This window comes from Mycena indigotica (assembly GCF_014461135.1).
Source record: "Mycena indigotica strain 171206Taipei chromosome Unknown Mind.scaff0011, whole genome shotgun sequence".
In the NCBI taxonomy this organism is placed as follows: Eukaryota; Fungi; Basidiomycota; class Agaricomycetes; order Agaricales; family Mycenaceae; genus Mycena; species Mycena indigotica.
The window spans coordinates 2,742,498-2,766,259 of record NW_023503010.1 but is presented as its reverse complement, the minus strand read 5'-3'; the positions used below and the strand labels follow the sequence as shown (position 1 = coordinate 2,766,259).

The 23,762-nt window shown below is 52.0% G+C and overlaps 4 protein-coding genes across 4 annotated transcripts; 2 read left to right on the top strand and 2 right to left on the bottom strand.

Annotated features, from left to right (window-relative positions):
- Positions 1-2,179: 2,179 nt before the first annotated feature.
- Positions 2,180-3,000, bottom strand: MIND_01193500 (uncharacterized protein; the record flags this gene model as incomplete). The annotated part of the gene is made up of 5 exons (XM_037368445.1): positions 2,180-2,292; positions 2,342-2,363; positions 2,407-2,486; positions 2,531-2,644; positions 2,697-3,000. The coding sequence occupies 5 exons, from the start codon at positions 2,998-3,000 to the stop codon at positions 2,180-2,182; spliced, it is 633 nt and encodes a 210-aa protein (XP_037215371.1).
- A 372-nt stretch (positions 3,001-3,372) lies between these two features.
- MIND_01193400 (PH domain-containing protein) lies at positions 3,373-11,736 on the top strand (the record flags this gene model as incomplete). Its single annotated transcript, XM_037368444.1, has 13 exons — positions 3,373-3,427; positions 3,477-4,831; positions 4,899-5,139; positions 5,190-5,319; positions 5,369-8,255; positions 8,305-10,000; positions 10,052-10,083; positions 10,132-10,215; positions 10,267-10,341; positions 10,391-10,438; positions 10,489-10,699; positions 10,755-11,577; positions 11,625-11,736. 13 exons carry the CDS (start codon positions 3,373-3,375, stop codon positions 11,734-11,736), a joined length of 7,749 nt encoding a protein of 2,582 aa, XP_037215370.1.
- A 1,394-nt stretch (positions 11,737-13,130) lies between these two features.
- On the top strand, positions 13,131-15,852 carry MIND_01193300 (PH domain-containing protein; the record flags this gene model as incomplete). The annotated part of the gene is made up of 7 exons (XM_037368443.1): positions 13,131-13,277; positions 13,340-13,370; positions 13,420-13,664; positions 13,718-15,089; positions 15,137-15,228; positions 15,275-15,686; positions 15,734-15,852. The coding sequence occupies 7 exons, from the start codon at positions 13,131-13,133 to the stop codon at positions 15,850-15,852; spliced, it is 2,418 nt and encodes an 805-aa protein (XP_037215369.1).
- A 911-nt stretch (positions 15,853-16,763) lies between these two features.
- Positions 16,764-17,465, bottom strand: MIND_01193200 (uncharacterized protein; the record flags this gene model as incomplete). The annotated part of the gene is made up of 1 exon (XM_037368442.1): positions 16,764-17,465. The coding sequence occupies one exon, from the start codon at positions 17,463-17,465 to the stop codon at positions 16,764-16,766; it is 702 nt and encodes a 233-aa protein (XP_037215368.1).
- Between the last annotated feature and the right edge of the window lie 6,297 nt (positions 17,466-23,762).

The window sequence follows — 23,762 nt, the reverse complement described above, 5'->3', positions numbered from 1 at the left end:
AGTACCTCGCGTAAGCGCTGTGGCAGACGTATATTCCACATCCTGCAGGCACGTGTCGCTGTTGAGAGCGTCGAAAAACGGTCGTCCGTCCGCTTGATACTGAATGACACAGGTCTTGAATTCACCAATCTCGGTATGGACCATAAAGCGGTTTCCGACTTGGAACAGAAGACATCCATCGTCTTGGACGCAGTAATATGCCTGGGGAAGCACCTGGCCGGGGAAGCCAAAGACGTGTGTCAAAGTCCACGCCCAATCGCAGGGAACACCTTGCCAGTTGCCCCTCTCGTAGTATACCAACTCTTTATCCTGGATGTCCCATTCGGAAATCCAGCTCGGTCCAGATATGCTAATTTCGGCCTTTGACCAGGGGGCGATAGCTGCTTCGAAGGACTCGGTCGGTATCCTGTGTCCATGGATGGGCCCAAATGGCAGGTTCAAATCAATGGCAGACTAAAGATAAGCCACGCGAAACAAGATACGAAGAGAAATACCTGCGGCAAAGTTCGTGGTGCTAACACTGTCTCTATTCGTAGGATGTCGGAAGCCGTGCATTGGCGAAGACCCGCTCCGCAATGGTCATAGATCGCCAATTCGCCAAAACAATTTCCGAATACTGTCACTCCCAAGTCCTCGTCAAAGTCGACGACAGGAACTGCCCAAAGAGCCGGATCAGTGTCCGAGTCAGTTCCCGACGGCCATTTGAATGAGGAATAGTTATCATCCGAAAATGTAGCAGAGACGAAAAAGGGCATGGGAAATTTACAGCTTGGTGAGGATGATGCGGCTGAGATTTACAGGGCTCGGGTTCCCATATGTCCAACGCAGAGATTGTACCAGGGCGTCTTTAGACGAGTCTTCTCTTGACCTGGTGGGACTTGCGCAAGGCAATGAATAGGAGCGGAGGTTGCACTTGGGTCGAACAAACTCTCGAGGTCCACGTCAAAAGCCTCGATTCCTTTGGGAGAAACAAACATAAGACGGAGAGAAGAAGCTGTAGGTCGACAAGCCGAGATTTCCCAGATGACTGGTATTTGAATGGTTTTGATGAAGGACAGCGAGTCTTGGACGGAATATATCTCAATACCGATATGTCGAGCGACGACAAGAATGTTTTCCAACAAGAACATGTTGTGTGGCACGCTCTGTAGTTCCTGTCAGTGATTCCACCTATTTGTCTGGGTGGAAAGCAAACCCTCCGACCATGGACGTCTAATCCACCTGGTGGTTCCGCGAATCCGACCAGCGTCTGCGTTTCCCAGTCAAGCAGATGAGGGATGTTGTCTCCATGATAGACAGCGCAGCCAATGAACTTTCCAGAGAGGAGTAATACGTGCGAAGAGTTGCTTATGCAGGCTAGCTCGCAGAACGAATAATTGTTGGCGGAGGAACTCTGCAGGGTTACAACATGGACCGCAGACATCCTGAAAAGCGGTTAATCCAGAAAGAATATGTTGGAGGGAAAGAGCTTACTCGGGTCCGAGCCCTAACGCAATGACGACTCTTGAAGACTGAACTTCGAGTTGCGCTGTTTGGACTCGACCAGGGAGGAAACCAATGGCGATAGGCCGAATATGACCTGCAAGAACTGAGATGATGTCCCAACAACCGATCCCACTAGCAGAATTGTCGGAGAAAGCGCAAAAGAGCCATCGCCCGGCAACCAGACGCAGCCATGTAATCGAGTGTGGGAGGTAGAGATGAGACACTTTCGCCGGGACCATGTCACCGCTAAGCCATTTATCTTGGACTCGCTGACTTCTCCAAACTAGGGCTTCAAGAGCTTGCGTAGGAAGATCCAGGTATTTCCGCTTGTAATGAGGGAGCAGCGCCTTCTTTTCTACAAGATGTTGCACTCTCCGCACCCAGATGGTGCGCTCCTTGGTTACATCGCACAAGTTGCGGGAGACCTGCCATTATCAGAGGATCTCATGCGTATGAGTAGACCACTGGCATACCCGCCGCAGCGTAAACAGATCATAAACCGCCAACGCAAAGCAGACCTGGAACAACAAATCGGTTGGCAGTTCGTTGAAACGCATGTCACACTCAACCACCCCTTTTCTTTTCGCTCAGTCGCTGGGGAATCAGTCAACGTAAGTTCTGCACTTTCGTGTATGAATTGCCTGCAACGAAACTATCAACCCTCTTGTTACTGAGTACATATCCAAGTTACTTTTTAAGTCGTTTCTGCTCTTGCTCGAGCCTCCAAAACAGTTTGCAGCTTTCGAGCAAGACCGAATGTTAACTGTATTGGGCCATCCGAGGTACACAGTCGATAGGCCGGCATGGCTGGGAATAGGTCTTGAGAGTGGAACAGGAACCATAGGGCTGAACTCACCTTGATATGTTTCGGGTTGGATCTAGCGAATGAGATGACGGGAATTACCACACAATATAGCACACCTTTCCGTCCTCGACCAGCACAGAGGCAATTATGTCGTCGGGATCTCCGATTCTGCCCAATGCAGGAATGTTTCGATCGTCTGTAACGTGAGGACGAGTAGATAAGCAAGTCAGATGGACAAACCATGAATATGCATCCAGCCACTCCCGATTTGCGCCGCGCCGTTAATTTGGATGTCGTCTACTTGCTCGCGGAGACCTGCTTGTATCGCCTCGTGTAAGAGAGAGCGGAACTGGGCTGGGAGGCTCCGGATTATTATTATTACGAATGTAATAGAAGGCAGACACACGATTCTCCTTGAAGTCGTTTAACCCGGCTTCTTGGCCATCAGTGGCTGCAGCGGCCGGGAGCCAGCCAAGCACCGTGCTGCTCGAGGCGGACGAAGGTGCTGTTGGCAAGAAGGAAAGTGCAAATGCGGGAAGTTTGTCGGAGAATGGTGAGGGTGGTTCGACAAGGTGGTAATGCAGTTCAGCACGGGCAGGGTCGACGAGAGATTGGGAGAGCGTTCGTCTTGTCAGAGAAACATGGCTGCGTCCAGCGAAGACTGCCAAACGGAGAGTAGACGATGAAAGTTGAGACCAAGCTCGTTGCATTGATGTGATGGCTTTGCGAGTCATGCTTGACGGCGAGCCTCCCAATTCAACGGTTCAAGCCATCCAGCGTCGAGTGGATCGGATGCACTGTTGTCTTACATCGTACAACTCAATTGAGACCTCCAGTCTTGTCTTGTGAAACATGTCCCGCGGAGGCAATTTCAGTGTATTGTTTCAAAAAATATTTGGTTCCGAGACGTAAAGTTAGTCCGCGTTGGAATTTTTCTTCTGCAACGCAGAGGCAGACTCAAGGGAGGAGTTGTGGAATCTTCTCGCTTGCTTTTTACCATCACACGCGTGGTGTCACAAATCATCACATGTTTGTTGACTTGCTCGCACTTTGACACCAAACCACCACCGACTGTGCTGCTCATGAGCAGTTCCGACGATCCCTACTCTCCGCGATATGGTACAGCGACGTTCACTGGTGCGTAATGTCTATCTAGTCTCTCAAGTTAGATTTTGACCCTGCTCAGACCTGTCGACAATGACGCGACCAGAGTCCCCAGACTCTTACACCGACAGCAACTCGCTCGAAGAGGTCGAAGCAACGCTTAATGAGCTGGATGACGAGCTGGAGGACACCGAAAATGCCGTCTCGACCTGGAATTCGTCGACATCGTACACGGGTTCCCCCTCCTTTGCATCGCTTCCTTCATTTGCTTCGCCACCACCTCAGCCCCAATATACTCGACTCAGTCGCATCACGGAGCATACGGAGGAGTCGACAGTCCAGTCACGGCCATCTTCCACGGCGACACGTCCCCCACCTTCCCCAGAAATCCGTCGCTCTGTGTTTGCTCCTTCTCTGCATTCTCGAGCCTCCACAGATCCAGGATTGCCGCCTCCAGGACGGGCAACAGAGCTGATTGCGGTTTTCGAGTCGTCGCCTGGGCCAAGCAGCCACTCCCGGACAATAACTACCCCAGCAAGGAGCCCGTCGCCGTTTTTCACGCCTGCCCACTCAATTAGCGAGCTCAGCAGTGCGGCCTCCCATGCTCAAGGGTTTTACAGCACGTTTGGCTCACGGCCAGCTTCACCAACGAAGTCGAGTCGCGTGACTTCGCCGCCTGCTGTGCCAACAACGCCTTCGCGGACAAGACCTTCAATGAGCACATTGCTCTCCCAGCCGCCGTTGAGCACATCGGGTCGTACAACACCATCTGGTTCGAGGACAACAGAGCCTTATACCCGACCAGAAACAAGGACCGACACATATTCTGACACTTACACGAACACTCGAACCGACACCCGCACTGACACTTACACCAACACTTACACCGATACTTACACCAATACTCGCACCGACCCTTACACCAACACTGACACTCACACTTACACTCGTACCGACACCTACACCCCAACGAGGACCGATGCTTTTACACCCTCCCACACATATACAACAACCTACTCCCAGTCTGGTTCCAACACTGACACACAATCACGTACTGCAACAACTCCCCCTTCCCTCCGTCGACCGCCACAGGGCAGTCCTCGTTCCCCACTTGCTTCAGTGCGGAATATAGTGGCCTTATGGAAGGAACGGACCCCAGCACGTGCATCCGGAAAGTCGCCCTCGTCTTCGTCTTCGAGCGACAGGACGTCTTCGAAAAGCAGCAACGACCACCCTCTTCCTCCATTGCCTACCGAGCGCGACCAGCCTTCGTCAGAAGATTTGTTCGCGATGCGTCGTTTGGCGGATGATGCTACCAGTCTGCGAAGTGGTCGCTCGCCTAGTTTGCGAAGTGGGAGACGTGGAAGTGCAGCCAGCGGTACCCCTCCCAGCCTAAACGTGGCTGAATTGAATGCATACGCTCAAAGTACAGAGCCGGTGAGTTTACATAAGCACACGTGCTCATGTCATCCGTGACTGATTGGTTACTCTCCCTCCTTTTTAGCCTTTGCACATCGGCCAGCTCTGGTTCCTCAATGTTCATGCTCCGCCACCTTATCGATGGCAACGCTGCCAAGCTCTGCTATACCCGCATCTTCTACTCCTTTCGTGGATTGCACCTGGAGGTGGACGTGGTATAGTTGGGTTGGATCTCCTAAACTGCACCGCAGTGCAAAGCATGCCCAGCCCAAGTCACCCGAGCGCAAGAGATGATGTTGGAACTGTCGCTGCCCGACTTCAAAGTGGTATGTCTTTTTTGCCTCATTTCCGTTGATTTGCCTGACTGGTGCCATAGAAGGAGGTGAACCAGGCGTCGACACACTTGTCGATCTGCTAGTCCCGTTCCAAATGATATACGAAGATGGTGTTGAGCGACTCGCTGCGGAAAGCATGCTCGAGAGGCAGAAATGGGTCGAACGTCTTTGGTGTGTCATTTGCTTGTTACTTGTTTTTTTTTTCTAATTCGTTTTGTAGGGAAGCCGTCCATCGTCCGCCAATTCTGGACGACTCGTCTGCGGGTTCGGATGCCGAAGGAAGTACAAGCGCTCGTAGTGGGGTCGCTCGTTCTGAAAGTATCCGGACTATATTGTCCATTGATAGTGCAAGCAGCCATCGAAGCTCAGCCAGTAATGGCAGTCGAAGCACGGTCTTCGTCCCTCCGATGGCTGACATACCAGACATTTCCTCTGGAGAAAGCAGTACAAGCTCTACTCGTGGATATCGTCGAGCAACGGGAACATTTACACCATCGGAGGCCTACACGAGAACCTATACTCCTATCGGCACGCGGACAGGAACGTACACGCCGACGAGGACGGACACGTACACCTATACCGATGACTACACCCGTTCCTTTACCCCTACTGAAACGAGGACTTATATCTCCGATACCACTCAAACTCGGACGGAATCCACGGGTACCAACATCCGCCGACAGCCTTCTCTTATCTCCTCGCACCATACTGGCACTGTTGACGACAGTGTCATTACTGGAGGGGAATATGTCTATCGTGGCGACCCTCGTGCTATTGCGGGACGAAGAAGGGGACTTGGTGCTCGTCGTGGGTCTATGGGCCAGCTTGACGAGGCATATAATCGCTCAAGCACTGCATCGGGCAGCTCGGACGATGTATTCTTGTCGGCGGACAGTCGGAGTCAGAGGAGCAGCGCAACCAGCACCAGCAGCAATAGCGAAAGTCGGAGCGCGAGTCGGACAACAGGCACAACAGGGAGGAGCACTCTTTACTCCAACTCTGTCGGTCTTCGCACTGGTACCGGCACCAACACCTTTTCGCTCACCAGAAGTCCCTCCCAGTCTGGTGGTACTGGGTCATTCAGTGTCGTGCCGAGTTCGTTGAGCTATCGTGGTCCAGATAGCGCAAGCATGCTTGGCGACTCCCAAAGCGACTATTCGGACTCGTACTCGTACTCGAGCTACAGTTATGGCTCAGGCTCTGTATTGTCAGGTTCGACTGGGTCACCTGTTTCCCGCACTGGAACAGTGTCTTCGCTTGCTCGGGCTCGCGAAATTCGAAGGCGACCCGGACTGGGACTTGTTAGTGGACCACGGTCAAGCTCGTCTGGTTATACCTACAGCTCCCGATCCGATGCATCTTACTCGTATTCATCGTCAGACAAGGAGAACACGACTGAGGAGGAGCCTTCCGACAGCAACGAGAATGCCTCTGGCACGGGAACGGGCACAGGCAGTGGTAGCGGAAGTGGGCAAACACCAGCGACTTATTCGACGAATCAGACTGGCTACGATATTTGCGAGTCGTCGGATCTGACGGATGTGACTCGCTCGTCTGGCTGGACCCCGCCTTATTCATCATCCTCTTCCTCGTCTTCATCGTCGACACCATATGTTCCCACTGTTTCACCACCTTCGTCATCTGGATCAAGCGATCAGTTTATTTCTGCTGATCAAGGAAGCTCATCTGAATCGGAGTACACCACTGCAATACGGCCTCCCTCGTCTCACTCGTCATACGAGTCTTTCCCGACAATCCCGTCCGAATCGGCCTACCAAACTGCTTCCGAACCAAGCGAGTATGGCGAGATCCCTTCTGAAATGGGAACCCCCAAACCACTTCCAAGCATCTTGCCTTCGGAAGACGAGAAAGAGGAAGAGCCAAGTCTACATCGTGTACCCTCGTTGGTACCGACTATCCAGTCGGAAGTCACTGAGGACACAGTCTATCCGCCTTTGCCACCCTCAACCGTTTCAGTTTCGGATTCGGAGTATCCACCACTACCTCCTTCGAGTGTGGCCTCTTCAGAGTATCCGCCATTGCCTCCCTCCTCAGTCGCTTCTTCTGAATATCCGCCATTGCCTTCATCACGAGCTTCAAGCTATCCGCCATTACCTTCGTCAAGGGCATCAAGTTATCCACCATTGCCTTCATCAAGGGCGTCAACTTACCCCTCATTGCCTCCTTCCAGCGTCGCTTCTTCGGACAGCTTGCCGCCTTTACCATCCTCAGTCTCCACTGAATTTCCTCCACTGCCATCTTCAATTATCTCTTCAGAACCCTCTCCTCCATCACCTCCTTCATCGGTGACAACGGATTTACCACCACTGCCGTCCTCTGAATCCAGTCGCGAATCGGATATATCATCGTCGATAACTGAATCGGAGACTTTCGAAATGCCGAGCTCGTTTCATAGCACGGACGACGAATCTTCAGATGTGGCGACTCCAATGTCGCTGGAGTTGTCTTCAGCTTCATCGGATCCACTTTCCGGCCCATCCCCACTCGAGTCGGAAGAGCCACTCAGTCCATTCGAATATCCCTCCTCGTTAACCAAGACTTCCTCCGAGTATTCCTCAATTACTTCGTCATCGCTGTTGACGCCTCTTCAACGTCGTTTGTCGAATTTGCGAAGCGGCTGGTCTTCGTCCGCAGCGTCATCGAGAGCGACTTCGGATAGATCTTACGAATCGTCTATTCTTGCACCTTCGCCTTCCGTCGGTTCAGTTGCACTACCAGACGGGCCAGATGTTTCCGGCGAAACATCTTTCCTTCGACCGACTGCATCATTCTCCTCCTTTGATCGTCTAAGCACGATTCCGAGATCTCCGACTTCAGTTGCTTCGTTGTCTCTGGGACCAGCGACCCCAGTTCAAGCGCCATCGACTATTTTGTCGAGCGTGTCGAGTCCCTCGAGTTTGGGACTACCCACAGGTGCTGGCTCTACCTCGCTGGGACGGTCTTTATCCCTGCTTACGCAGAGTTCAATGCTGTCGGACTCTTCTTTACCTGATTCAGAGACGGAGGAGGATGATTTTGAGGAAGAAATTTTCGACGAAGCGACAACGACGAGTTTGCTGAGCACGCCCAAACCAAGTCGACCTGCGGTAACTTTTTTTTCTCTGCATTTTTGTGGCGTATTGACTTGTCTGCCAGTCTTCTGTTGCGCCTTCAAGTCATACAATGCAGACCCCTGATGCTTCTGGCTCAGTCAGCGTGTCGACACCCCACGGGGATGTGCCATCTGTCCGCTCGTTGTTGGAGACAATCCCGGCCGAAGGCGAGCCAAGCACTCAAGGTGTAACTTTGGAGTACCTGGCTGATGAGATACACCGACTGGCCGACGTAAGAGTCGGAGAGAACGACGAGATTGCTGGGAATGTTCGTGCGTTGCGGAACGAGTTGCGCGACTTGGCCGATTATTTGCACCGGGCGCCTGCTCCTGTTAGCGACATCCCTTCACCCATGTCACCAGCGCCAGTGTCATTGGCACCGGTTTCTCCACCTCCGCTCCCACCACCACCATCAGCCCCGGTTTCGGTCCAAGCTCCCGATGAACCGGTTATCCACTATCTCGATCCTCCCCCTTCCCATCCGCCGTCAGAAGCCGCAAGCAGCCTCCGTCGTTGGCCAAGCAGTGCGACAACAATGTCGTACTTGTCTTCGCATTATTCTGACGATGATTTGCCTTCGCCCTACCCGGACTCGCCATATCCCAGTTTGCCCGCGACAATTCCTGAGGATGACGACGACGAGGTTGTTTCGCGTGCTGCATCGCCGCCTATGGAGATACTACAGCCAATCCCCAAGACACCGACTCCGCAACGTCTGTTCCAGCCGGACTCGCCGCCGTCGTCATCTTCATCCTCTTCGTCAAGTTCGGCGCCGACGGCCCGGCCGCCTCCGGATTTGGGTGATATCCGTGATGCGATCAATCGACTGGCCGACGCTGCTGCTGGCCATGGACGCATGCTGGATGAAGTTCGCGGGTCCTTGCCGCTCCCGCAAGGGCCGGACTATGCTGCATTGATGGAGGACCTGCAAAGCTCGCTAGGCGCGTTGAGGGTGAACCAGACTTCGACAAATCATATGCTGGATCGGTTGGTCGAGAGGCAGGGTGAGCCTGATGCAGCTTTGCACGATCGCATGAGGAGGATCGAGGAGATCTTGCTGGAGTTGATGAGGCGTCCAACTCAAGCACCGCCAGCGTTCACTCTCCCAACCGACTACCAGCCAGATGATAGCGACGGCGGCTCAAGTTCGAGCTCATGGCCTTCAATCATTCCTCGCGAGTATCCTCTGCCGCAACAGCCCGCTCCATCGGCACCACCAGCGGGACGCAGTTTTGCGGAACAGCTCGACGATCTGTTGTCGAGCGACGATGTCAGCCTTGGCCCCTTGCGAGAGGCGGAATACCCCCCGGAGCTCGTGCGCTTCCGGTACGAGGTAGAGAATCGTGGGTTGCGGCCGCGGAGCGAGTTAGACCTGGATAGCGGCAGACCGATTACTGCGCCGCCATCAGATCCGATTCGGCCGGATCTGTTTGCGAATATCAGGAGGAGACACCCTCAGACACAACCAGCAGCGACGGCACCTGAGCCGATAAGACAACCCCAAGATGAAGCTCAGCAGCAACCACAGCCACAGCCACCGCCACCGCCACCGCCGCAAGGACAGGAATATCGAGATCAGCCACCGCTACCGCAACGACGACAACAGCCACCACAACCACCCGAGGAGTCAGAGTTAGAAGATTTAGAAGAGCCAGAATCACCTCAGACAGAGACTGTGATTACTGATGTACCGACGCAGCCAGAGCAACGTCCACAACAGCCATATCGGCAGCCTCCTGGTGAGTAGCGTTTGTCTTTTCTTCTTGAACTGCGGCTAAATATCGTGGTAGTACATACACCTGGGCCACCTGTCGAACGCGTTGTAAGAATTATCATGATTTCCCCTTCATGGTGCTGATGGCTTGTATAGGACTACGGTGGTCATCGTCGATCGCGTTCAGCGCTGGGTAATCTTGGTGGGAATGTTTCGCGAGAACATCAACCGTGGTATCGTGTAAGTATATTGTATCTTCGGGTGGTCTGCTTGGCTAACTTCTATCTTTAGCCTGCTCCAGCCGGCCAGCCACAATCTGGACTGGGACAACAACCCGGATCCCAAGCTCCTCGTCGAGCGCAACCTGTAGGTTTCTTGCAAAGAGTGGTATCAGGTTAACTGACCGAATGTATAGGGTGCACAACCTGCGTTTGGATTCCCCCAGTTGATGGAGATTCTTCGCGTTTGTATCTTGTTGCTTTACTTTGCTGCTGACTGATTTTTTTTTCTCAGGAGAATCGACTTGCCCAGTTGGCCACTGTGGACCAACAACGCGAATTGATGCGTTACATGCGTGGCCTAAATGAGTGGCTCGCACGGGATGTCCATGATCGACAAGCGGAACTGCGAGGTGTTATTGCGCGGGTTGACCAGATTCGGAATGAAATGCGTGGCGCTGCTGCCGCTGCTGCTGCCCCGCCAATCGTTATCGCAGGTCCCCCTGGTATGTGTTTCTTTCGCTTGACATTTGATTATCTATTGATATACTATTCCTTTAGGCCCACCACCAGATGGCAGCAGTGATTCGAGCTCGTCGCATCGTGAGGATGAACCGCCAGTTGTGCCTGGACAAGGGGGCGAGCCGCCTGTTATTCCACCCGCGCCAGGTCAAGGCATACCGTTCATACCTGGCTTTCAACCGTATCCGGCTTTTGTGCCTCCTGGTACCGGCGTCATCCCACCAGTTGTTCCTCCGGCCGATCACCACCAGCCGTTTGTCCCGCCGGATCAGCCGGTCCCGCCGTTTATTCCACCGAATATGCCCCCACCTGGGTTTGGTGCCCCAGGTTTCCCACAGGCTCAACCAGCGGCCCCAGCACAGGGACAGGGACCCATCTTCTTCCGGCCTGGGCCAGCACCAGTTATACCGCTGCATCCATTCCAACCAGCGATGCAAATGCCCATGCCTCAGCCTGTGGCTGATGTGGTCACGCCATTTGTTCCGCAGTTTCCGGATCGTTCACCGATTGACCGGGTTGACTCCACGGTTGTGCCGATCGCGGTCGAACGATCGGAGGGAAGCACAGATAGTGGAGGAAGTCTGGATCAACGCAGGCGTCGACGCCGAGGACGGCGGTCTGAACGAGATGACCGTAGTCGAAGCAGGAGCAGGAGCTCGAGCCCAAGAAGTCGGAGCGGCAGTCGAAGTCGTAGTGGGAGTAGAAGGAGCCGGAGCTCGACGCCAACGCGGATACTAGTTCAACCGCCGACAACGAGTGGGACACCATTGCCTATTGCGCAACCTGTTCAGCCCATTCAGCCTCAACCCATCATCATCAACACTTCGGCACCTCCGGCAACTGGACCGATTCCGTTTACACCGTCGGGCATTTCATATGACCCTCGTGTTTCGCACCCAGCGTCGCAAGCGCCCATCGTCATTCAAACTGGGAGCGGTGGAAGACACCACAGATCGAGATCGAGGTCAAGGTCGCGCTCGAGGTCGCGCTCGTCAGACAGCGGGAGACGAAGGAGCAGTAGGAGGACAAGAACAAGGAGTGGCCGTTCGCGGTCACGTTCACGGTCAAGATCGCGGTCAAGGTCTCCTCCACAACCAATCATCATTGATCGCACGGATACTGGACGGTCACGTCGGTCTCGCCGTTCACGCTCTCGCTCGCACTCGAGGTCAAGGTCAAGGTCGCCTCGCTATCAGACGCCTGTCCAACCGACGATTGTTATTCCGCAACCTGCCGGGAGTGCAATGATGCCGACCATGCAGCCGACCATGATGCCTGGAATGCCTGGTTATCCAGGAACTCAGCCACAGATCATTGTTCGTTCACGGAGCAGCAGTCGAAGTCGAAGTCGCCGTCGTAGAAGCAGAAGCAGAAGTGGAAGCAGAAGTCGCCATCGGACGCCGCCCCCTCAAATTATTGTACCAACAGCACAACAACAACCTCAAACAGTCATGATGCCTCCTCCAGGACAGTTTTCAATGCCTCCTCAATCACAAGTGCCAATTATTATTCCTGGAGGCAGTCGATCTCGGTCACGGACACCACCACAAGCACAGACAGTCATTGTACCCCAGCAACGAACAAGATCACATTCAAGTAGTCGGCACTATCGACATCGCTCTCGGTCGCCTTCGAGAACTCAGCCAGTGGTCATTGCCCCTGGCGCCCCACAGACGACTACTGCTCCACCACTTATAATTCCTTCCGGGGGAAGTCGAAGGAGTCGCAGTCCCAGGAGGCACAGTCGCTCGCGGTCGCCACGAAGAATTTATATGGACCCACGTGATCCTAGATTTGATCCCCGATATCATCATGACCGAGCCTATGACCGATATCGTGATCGGAGATCTCGTTCACACTCCCCACGGACCACGGTCCACAATGTTCTACCACCTGGGATGGCCTATTCGCGTTCTCGCAGGTCGCGCTCAAGATCAAGATCTCCTCGACATCATGATTCCTCTCGTCTGCCGACGATGGTACCCACAATGATGCCCCCCCATTCTTCCTCGCGACATTATTCGCGTCGTTCAAGGTCCAGGTCAAGGTCGCGGTCACGCTCGAGGTCTCGGTCTCCTAGAGGACACAGTCGGTCGCACGCGGGTACTCACCCTGGAACTGCTGGACCACCTGTAATCGTCGTTCCCGGTCCCACTCAACAGGGCACACAAATTCCCATGTCGCATATACCCACTCATGCACCCACAACTACCAGGTATCCTTCACGTTCACGATCTCGTTCGCCACGAAGAATTCCCCGCACTGGGACTCATCACTCTGGAAGGACACGGGGGACCAGGACACACCGGGAGTCACGCTCAAGGTCAAGGTCACGGTCGTTTAGCCGCAGTCCAAGTAGGAGTCGCAGTAGGAGTCGAAGTCCGAGTCCGACGCGAAGACCACGTGACCGTGAGCATGAGCGTGAAGAACATCGACGAAGAGACAGGGAGCGACCCAGCCGCCGATCTGACCGACCCAGAAGTATTTCACCTCTCTCTTATGACCCTCAAGTTTCTCGGCCGGAGAGTCGGGAAAGACGCCGACCAAGCACTCGCCGTCCAAGTCCGCCGCATCGCATCACGGTCCCGAGTCGACCCTCCCCGCCAACTGAAGTTGATTTTGAGCCGATTTCTCCGCGACCGGGACAGGGACCTGGCAAGTCTAACTTGTCTCTTATGATAATTCCGTTCTGATGCATTAACAGCCAGCGTCTACCACCCGACTGGGGCTGGCTCACAATACGACGGGTTTGACCCATCAACACCTGTGCCCATTCCGGTTCCAGGCAGAGGTCCAGCGAGTCAACTGCGGCAACAATCTCCTTCAGTTTTTCGTTTGCCTTCCACGCGATCGCAAGGACAGGCTCCTGAATACCACGATGCTGAGGGTAACCTGCTCCCGACTGCTTATGACGCTGCTGGCAATGTTGTTGTCCCTTCAGGCGGTGTGGTATGTGCTGTTTATTCGTTTTACGATATTTTGATTCTCACTTGAACGACTAGGTATATGACTCGGAAGGCAGACGCCTTGGACCTGTTGGCGTGCCGTCGACGCCATATGACGCACCGGTTTCTATTCCGCCGTCTCAAGTTGGTAGCGTTGCGGCCCCAATTGTGCCTGTTCCAGCTTCTGGTTCGGCGCGTTCAGGGGGTATTGCTCCTGCCCCGCCGACCCGACAGCCCACTATCCGTGACACAGCGGAGGAACCTGCGGGACAAGCCTTCGACACCTCTGGGCCATACGATCCCTCCTTTGAGGCGATACAACCCATCCAACCTATTCCCGGCCCGGGCCGAGCCGCCCCGCGAGCGAGATCACCTTCGCCGGACCGGTACTTCCGCCCGCCTGCGGCAACACCAATCGACCTTGGCCACGCGGAGGCCGAGCGGGAGCGTGACCAGCGACTGCAAGAGGTCGAGGCGAGGCTGCAGGAGGCGCTTGCGAGTGCAGAAGAAGCAGAGGATGGGAGGGAGCGGGAGTTCAGGGACAGCGAGGAGGCGAGGAACAAGATATTCTTCGAAAACGAAGCGAGGAGGGAGCAACAGCTGAGGGACAGAGAGGAGGAGCGGGTGAGATGGGGGGCTAAAGATCTGGGGGCCCCAGCTGATGTCGGTGGCCCACCAGGAGCGACGCCAACTGCCACACCACGACCGGGTTCGATGGCCGGGGCTCCTCGCAGCCGACCTCAAACTGCTTTCAGTTATCGTCCTGGCCCGATGGACGACACTGCTGCGACGGGAGGTGATGGCGCATCAATGCATACCATGGAGCAGGCCGCGAGTGCGGAAGCGGCGTCGATTATGGCCGGAACGATCCGTGATACTGTGGAGGGTGAGCGAGAGCTGTTGCAGAGAGAAATGGCCGAGATGAGAGAGGAAAGGGCCAGACTGGAGGCGGAGAGAGATGCTGCGAGGCAGGCTGTGATGGAGGAGAAAGAGGCGAGAGTGAGGGCTCTAGAGCAGGAATTGGCGACGTTAAAAGGGGAGCTGGAGAACGAGAGACAGTTGAGAAACACCGACACTGCCGAGGCACAAGAGCGCGAACGCGCTGCTTACGCCAATAACGAGGAGATCAGTGCGCAGTTGGGTGATATCACGAACCTTGTCCAGGATCAACGTGGTATATGCGAGGAGCAGAAATCGATGATGCTGGAGCGGTGGAAGGTTGACGATGAACATAGACAGCAGAAAGAGGACAAATGGATCGAGCTGAAGGATATGGTTCATCGACTTTACGACGGGATGGAGGAGGATCGTGCGAGGACGGAAGAATGGCGAGCGGCCGAGGCAGCGAAGCCTAACTTGGAGAAAATCATTGAGGAGTTGAAGCAGCAAAATGCAGAGCAGAGGGAGCTGTTGACTGCGCTTTCCGAGAGTGAGTCGCTTGTGTTTTATGATTGATGATGCTGATTCATTCTTCAGATTGGAGAGCAGACAGTATAGCACAACACGAAGCGACACTCGAAGCTGTGCGGTCCACTGCGCGAGAACAAGTCGATTTCAATGTCCAAGGGGTAAGTGAAAGTGCGACCTTGACTACTGAGCTAATAATGTTTGTAGTACCTCGACGAGTTCAGCAAAGCTCTTGCTTCTGAAGTCCGCATGCTTCTTGGTGAAGTCGGAAAACTGCGCGAAGAGCGACGAGCGCTGCAGCACGAATTGGGCTATCTCCTTACGATGAAGTCCAAATACGGGCCTGGCGGGGAGTTCGAGCCTGACTGGAAACCACCTGCTGCTGGAGATGCTGGGCCGCAACCACCGCAACCGCCTCCACCACCGCCTGATTTGCCGCAAGCACGGCCGGGTTGGCGAACGGTCACGCAGCGAGGACCGCCTCCACCGAGAAAACCGAAAAAGAAAGACGGAGCACCCGCGCCACAACCGCCCCCAGCAGCAGCGGGAGGAGGGCCGCCGCCAACGACCCACGGAATGGATCCGCGAAGTCAAGTGCGGTCATGGGCAACCTGGCAACGTGAGTGACACGAGCTTTTTTCTTTCTTCGAACTGACATTGGTTTAGCTGACCCGGGTATGGCACCGACCCCGCCTTCTCGCGAACCGACTTTGCTTGCGCCAGAGCAGCCACCCCAGGGACTGTTTGGACCCAGGACGCCAAGGAGCTCTGTTTACGCACCTTAGACGGACTAATGAAAAATACCATCTCCCACGCAATCTACGACGACGAAGTAATGCTAACTTATCGTTTTTCTGTGTTCTTGTATGCCTTGCGCCATTTCTTTGTACTATCATTGCCATCATCTACTATACTATTACTACGACATGTTACGTTGAATTTGACGATTTTCTGTGCTCTGGTGCCCTGTTTCTGTTCATTTGCAGTCTAATTATGTTTGGCTTGAAAAAACAAGGTTGCCATCTGGCAGCACATATAAAATATATAAAATATTCCCTTTTTTGGTTCACATGACAGTTTTCAGAGTCATCAGCTGGATTATCAGGGAAGGTTCGGCCTCTGCTGCTTGTGGCCTTGTCCCCTCTCATCAACATACCCTTATAAATCATATCAACAAGTCTGCTATTGCACCTCTGAGGGGAGTACTGTAATATTCCCGGGGCCCAGGTAAAAACAAAGTTTGAAAGAAAACAAATGAGTATCAGCACGTTTCTTTGTACTACATATCAATGCCATCATCTACTTTTACTACTATCATGACTACGCCATGTTATGTTGAATCTGACGATTTTCTGCCTTGCTTCTGTTCATTTGAAGTCTAATTGTCCAACCTAATGTTTGGCTTGAAAAAATAAGGTGCCATCAGCACTTGAGTGTAGAAATATTCCCTTTTTGGTTGCATCACATAATACTGACCAACCTCAGTTTTAACTATATCAGACTCATTGGTTCAGCCTCTGTTGCTTTTGGCCTTATCCTCTCTCAATGGCTCTCATCAAGGTAAGTACCCATTGGACTTCTGAAGTTCTGAGGGGAGGCATGGAACAACAAAGTTTGAAAGAAAAGGCAAGTAGTAGGAGCCCAATGATCATTCAAGGAGGTCAATTTATAGAGGACTAAAGCAACTAGACAGTGCCTATGTGCGCACTTCGACAACCCGGCCCATCAAGTGCGTGAAACACGCCCGGAAGGCTGCCTCCATCTCACTGAGGTCAACCAGTGTGTTGTTGTCGTCACAGCCCATCACGCGGTGGACTAGGCAGAGAAGTACGCGCACGTAGGAAAGCCCCCCGACCGGGCCGGGAACGCTCCGGGCCAGCGTAAGGACCTGTGCAAGCGTCAGCGCAACGTCGACAGTGGCGAGCCGCGCCGCGCCAGGCTTGATGACGTAGACATCGGTGTCGAGGCGGCTGCGGGAAACAAGCACGTGCTCAGGCGCGAGCCCTTGCGCGTCAGGCCGCCCCTCCATCCCCTCGATGATCATGAAACTTGTCACGCCGTCTGCATCGACGTCGCGGAATCGGACGACCAGGAACTCGCTACCGCCCGGGCCGGCGGCAAAGTGCTCGATGCGGGACACATGCAGGCTGCTGCAGGCATCCCCAACGGCAATCATCATCTCGAGCAGCTGGCCAGCATCGTTCGCGCTTGCTGGACCGAGTAGCCGGCCGTGTCGGTCTGTAGGCGGGGGGAAGAGGAACAAGTCCATAACCGGGCTAAGCGTTGAGCGCGGCACTCGGAGAGGGGCCTGAATGTAGCACAGGGTGTTCCAGCCGTGTCGCACCCGTGCATACAGGTCCCGTAGGGCGTAGAAGAAATGCACAAGCTTGGAAAGCATTCGTCAAGCTTCAAGACCGTGACATCTCCTATGTTTTTGGCCTGTTTAGCCGTGATTCAAAAATTGTACAAGACCTTACTTACCGCGGCGAAAAGGAATGGAACCAGTTGATCACACACTGTGAATGACGTCAATACAAGTCCATCGAATCTTACCTCGGGGGCTCGACGCAGTATTCACGCCTCGGGCTGCAGAAAGGTCAGTGCAACGCGAAATTCAAAAACAAAGCAACTTACCAAAGGGCCATCCCACAGAAAGTCGCAGTCGAAACAATTTATCAACTTCACGTACTTTGTATCCGCCGATCGATCGAGCGGACGGCGCGTCCTTCGCGCGTGCCAGCGACGACCCCCAGACTATAACCCCCAGACTATAACCCTTCCATAATGGCTCTACGACCCCGACACATGGCCGTCTCGGAGCTAGGAAACAGTGGGGAGAGAAATGGCCGCGGGTATTAAAGCGGTGAGTCCGGCTTAGCCCGCCCGATTCAAATGTTTTCCAGGCACTTGGCCGCGCCGACCTCACCCTCTCCTGCGTAAACGGCAGCGTTTAACCACCACCTCCCCTCATCTGGCAACGCACCAACTACTGGGTGCTCAAACTTGTGGCTATCTCGCTCGGCCAACTCCGCTCCCGCAAGACCCCACGTCCCAGACACCTAACCCACCGAATCAACTCTGCGAAGCCATCTTGGTCAGCAAACTGGGCGACAATGGGCAGATAGCTTACAAGGGGACGGGGGGAGGCACTGGGCAGGTCAGCGCAGCGCTGGGAACAACTGACTTGTTCCTCGATGTTGAAGGCGACGGGCAGCGATTTGGTGTCGGTGGAGGGAGCAGGCAACAAATTGAGCTCGGGTGGAGTGGTTGAGGCCTGGAACGAGGTTAATGGTCCAAATGACGTTTTACGCAAAACTGACTATTTCTACAGCGAATGCAGAAGGAATCTCAGTCTGCGCAATGCCCAAACTGAGAGAAGGTAAGCATGTCAGGGAGAGTCGGCCCGGTAACAAGCAAGAGTTAGCGGCGGCAAGCTCAATCAACAACAGCAACTCACCTTGAATGTATCGCGAGCGACGGGCTTATCTTTACCGTCTTCGTCGCTAATAACAACCGCTTCCTTGCAGTCATAAACGAGGGACGACAGATCAAGATTCCAATGTCGATGGCTGGCGTACAGTGGCGTAAGCGACTAAGCTTCTCATGGCAAGCACTTATAAGACGGTGACTTCTCTCTCTCACACACGACTCTTTTGCCTCCCGCCGTCTGGCATCTCGCTATTTCTGCTGTAGAATCCCCGCTCTCGAATCATGAATCTGGGCTCTCCGCCAATTATGAACATCTCTGGTACGCAATCAAAACTCATCAAAACTGTCATGGTATGAAGGTCCGCAGGGGGTGCCGGTGGGCCGGGGGGCTCTGGTGGCGGCGCCGGAGGGACCGGACAGGGCCCACAGATTACTGTAACCGGAGATTACCCCCAGTGTGCAGCTATCTGGTTTGGGGATCCAGATCAACTGACTGGTTATAGAATCTATAGCATGCCAACAGATGGTAGGCTCACTGCAACATTTGGTCTTGGATCTGAAGTGCAAATACAACAGCTGACGAGCACACAAGGCTGATGAACTGGATCTCCCCAATCAATTTTTTTCTGGTACATGATACTATTTGTGAAACACGACAGGAGAATACAGGTGACTGGCTTCTTGAGCATCCTGCTTTCTCAGAATGGAAGGAGACCTGGGGACATATACTCTGGTGCACTGGGATCCGTAAGCTCAACCAATATATTAACTATGATTTCAACAACTAATCTGAACTAGCTGGTATGGGGAAGACTGTGCTGGTGTAAGATTTGACCTGGCCTTGAAATTGAAAAGCTTGTTCTGATTTTAGACTTAGTTCAAAAGTAGTGGACCATCTTCTTGAGGCTAATCAAACAGACTCAAGAATTGGAGTAGCTGTTATGTATCTCAATTATAAGGAAACTGGGATCCAGACAGTCAAGAACTTGCTTGGTGCAGTATATAGACAGCTGATCATAGGAAAGGATACTGCAGCAGCCAAAAAACTCTTTGCTCTGCATAAGGAGAAGGAGACCAGTATAAGCTTGTATGAAATTGAACATTTGATTCTATCTTTAGTCACAGATCTCAAGACTGTGTACATTGTTATAGATGCTCTTGATGAGTATATGGGTGGAGAATATCTGGGACTTATCAAGCATCTTACCAAGCTTGGAGAGAATATAAATATCATGGTTATGTGTCGTCCCAACATTCATCCTCCCCTCCAGCTGCCAGTCATTGCTCTAAGTATCAGAGCAAATGATCAGGATATGGAATTGTATATCTCAACACAAATTGAACAGCATCATACCCTTATGGATTTTATATTTGAAGATTATAACTTGAGGTATCAAATCATCAACAAGTTAATCCTCAAAGCAAAAGGAATGTGAGTATTGCCAAATGATACTTTGATATAATAATCATATAATCTTAAGGTTTTTAATGGTCAAGCTGCAGCTAAAGCTACTTAGTAGAGTTCTCACAGTTGAGGCACTGGAGCAAGCTTTGAATGACTTACCTGAAACATTAGATTTGGGCTATGAGAGGACATTAGAATATATTGAATCACAGCCTGAGGATCACAGACAACTAGCACTCTTAGCACTAGGATGGGTCTCACATGCCAAGCGACCACTGACAGCAATAGAGTTGCAAACAGCTCTGGCTATGAGATTAGATATAGAGCAGCTTCCTAATAATAAGCAGCTGGTCAAGATTAAGCATATTATCAGAATATGCTGTGGGCTCCTAGTCAGGGGCAAGAGCTCAAATATTATACAACTTGTTCACTATACTGCTCAAGCATTCTTTGAAAGTCTCAGATCAACACAGTTTTCCCAAACAGAAGCAATGATTGTGAAAACTTTGATCAAATATATTTATTTTGTACCACCCACAAGTAATGTGGTGGCTAGGAAATCTTACCATTTATTGTCCTATGCACAACACATTCTGGGTCATGCAATAGATATCACAGAAGAGCAGTTACACATGGCAATAATTGCATGTCTTCAGTATATAATCAAGTGTAACTTCTTCAAGTATGACTGGGGAAAACCCTGGAGTGAGCTTAAAATGCTTCACCCAGCTTTATTGACACCAATGTGCATTGCTGTAGCTGGAAATTTAGAGAAACTCATTGAATTTATGTTAGACAGACAAATCTATGATTATGGAGCAGCTATAATATTTGCAACTAGATACTGTCATTTTACAATTCTTAAAATGCTACTGCATAGAGACATAGGGCATGCTATAGATATTATTGATGAGACCTATGATACAGCATTATATATTGCTGCACGTAGTGGCAGAACAAAATTTATTAAACTTTTGCTTAGCTCAAATGCACATACAAACTTAATTGCTGGGTTTTATGGAACAGCTCTCCAGGTTGCTGTAGTGTATGGAAGCACAGAGATTGTTGAACATCTGCTTAGCTCAGGTGCTCAAGTAGATTTGATTGCAGGCTTATATGGAACATCTCTTCAAGCTGCTGCAGCTCTTGGGAGAGTAGAAATTACTAAGCTTCTGCTTAACTCAGGTGCACAGATAAATTTGATTGCTGGTTGCTATGGAACAGCTCTGCAAGCTGCTGTAGCTCTTGGGAGAACAGAAGTGATCCAGCTTTTGTTAAACTCAGGTGCACAGATAAATTTAATTGCTGATGATCATGGAACAGTTCTCCACACTGCTATTGTTTATGAAAATACCGAAATTATTCCACTATTGCTTAGTTTAGGTGCTCAGATAGATTTAACTTCAGACTATGGAACAGCTCTCCATACTGCTGCTGCACATGGGAATACTGAAGTTGTTCAATTTCTACTCAACTCAGGGGCAGAGATAGATTTGATTACTAGCAGGCATGGGTCTGCTCTCCAAGCTGCAGCAGGAAATGGAAGAATAGAAGTGGTTCAGCTTCTTCTGACCTTGGGTGCTGATATTAATTTAATTGCTGGCTTTTATGGAACTGCTCTCCAAGCAGCTGCACAGGCTCCAAGGAAAAGTAGAGAGATAGTTTATCTTCTTCTTTCTTCTGGTGCTCAAGTAGATTTGATTGCTGGTTTTTATGGGACTGCTCTCCAGGCTGCAGCATGGAATAAAGGGATAGAAGCTGTCCAGTTATTGCTCAGTTCAGGTGCTGAAGTAAATTTAGTTACTGGTTTTTATGGAACAGCTCTCCAGGCTGCTATATGGAGTGAAAACATGATAATTATCCAGCTTCTGCTTATTGCAGGTGCTGATATCAATTCAGTAGCTGGTGCTGATGGATCAGCTCTCCATGCTGCTGCAGTGATTGGAAACCAAGAGATTCTTTTGTTACTACTCAAATCAGGTGCTCAAATCAACTTAGTTGCTAATAACAATATAACACCTCTTCAAGCTGCAGCATGGAATGGAAAAATAGAAACTGTCCAACTTCTGCTTAGTATGGGTGCACAGATTGATTTAGTTGCTGGTATTTATGGAACAGCTCTTCAAGCTGCTACCTGGAGTGAAAACATAGAAATAGTACAACTTCTCCTTAACTCAGGTGCTCAGATAGATTTAATTAGTGGCTTGTATGGAACTGCTCTTCAGGCAGCTGTATGGACTGGGAGTACAGAAATCATTGAGCTTCTACTTAGTGCAGGTGCTTCTGTCAATTTAGTTGCTGGAAAGTATAGAACTGCCCTTTCTGCTGCCTTGTTGACTGAAAAGGCAAGTTCTACCAATATTTCCATATTGCTTAGGGCTGGTGCACAAAGAATATATCCAATTATATATACTACAATCACACAAAACACTGTTTGGTCTCTTCTCTTACAACCTAAATATGGAAACCACATCCTGACCCCTGAAAAACCATTCATCACAACTTTGAGCAATCTGGCATATGCACAAGTAGTTTTGGTTGATGATTATAGTAATAGTGAGATTGATGAATAAACTACTTGGGCTCTTTGATGATTGAAACCTAGTTAGTCAGTATTATATATATTAAATATATAATGCTAACATATGTCTATTGGTAATATTAACTGTTATGCCCTTCTGTAAGGGCAACCCTGGAGACTCCAATGAAAGCCTAGCAGGGGAGGATCCAAAGAGAAGAAACTCTAAGGGTCCGCCTGCTAGGGAACTGACTATATACTGCTTGTGTGTAGCTGCCGCTGTTGGGCACAGAAGGCTTGGGCAGCGTCGCAGGCGAGGTCCCAGGGCAACCGAGATGGAGGGCCAGACCGGAGTCGGACCGGAATCGGACGCGTCTCCGAGGGGCCAAAAGGGGGCTTCCCCTGACATCACCCCCCCCTTTAAATGCGGCGTCCCGACGCATAGACCAGAAGGGTATCGTGTTGAAGGTCGCAGAGGCGATGTGCCGTGGTTTGCCAGAGTACTTACGATAGAACTCCGTGATTTTCTCCAGGGTGAAGACGCGGTCGAAGCGGACCCACTGGTCGTGCGACACGTCATAGCCTTTCCATCTGACAAAGTAATTCAGCCGTTTATACCTCACCCTTGCATCCAAGATTTCCTCTACTTCCCACTCCGGGACTCCGTCTACAAGGTCTGGAGGGGGCTGGTCGTAGCCCGGGCGTCCGTCGAAGGGGTTGTCTTGGGCGAGCTCAAGCTTGACGACGGGGAAGACCGGGTGGAGCTTTGAGTAGCGCGGAGGGAGGTCGAGCTTGTAGGCACCTTTGCTGATCTCCGCGACTATCTTGAACGGTCCGAGGCGGTGGTGGGAGAACTTTTCCAAGGGGCGAGTCGTCCTGATGTCAGAGGCATCTAGCCAAACACGGTCACCAACCTTGAGCTCCGGAGATGGAGTGCGTCTCCGGTCGTAGTAGCGTTTGTACTCCCCTTTGGCCTTTGTGATCGCAGCCTTTGCTTCGGCAACACCAGTGGCGATCCGTCAATGCCCTCCCAACGGTCGCCCTGGGACCTCGCCTGCAACACCGCCCAAGCCTTCTGTGCCCGACAGCGGCAGCTACGGACAAGCAGTATATAGTCAGCTCCCTAGCAGGCGGACCCTTAGAGTTTCTTCTCTTCGGATGCTCCCCTGCTAGGTCAGCTTCATTTGTATTCACTTACGGCACATCGCCTCTGCAACCTTCGACACAATTCCATTCCAGTCTATGTGTCGGGACACTGCATTCAAAGGGGGGGGTGATGTCAGGGGAACCCCCCTTTTGGCTCCTCAGAGACGTGTCTGATTCCAGTCCAATTCTGATGGCGT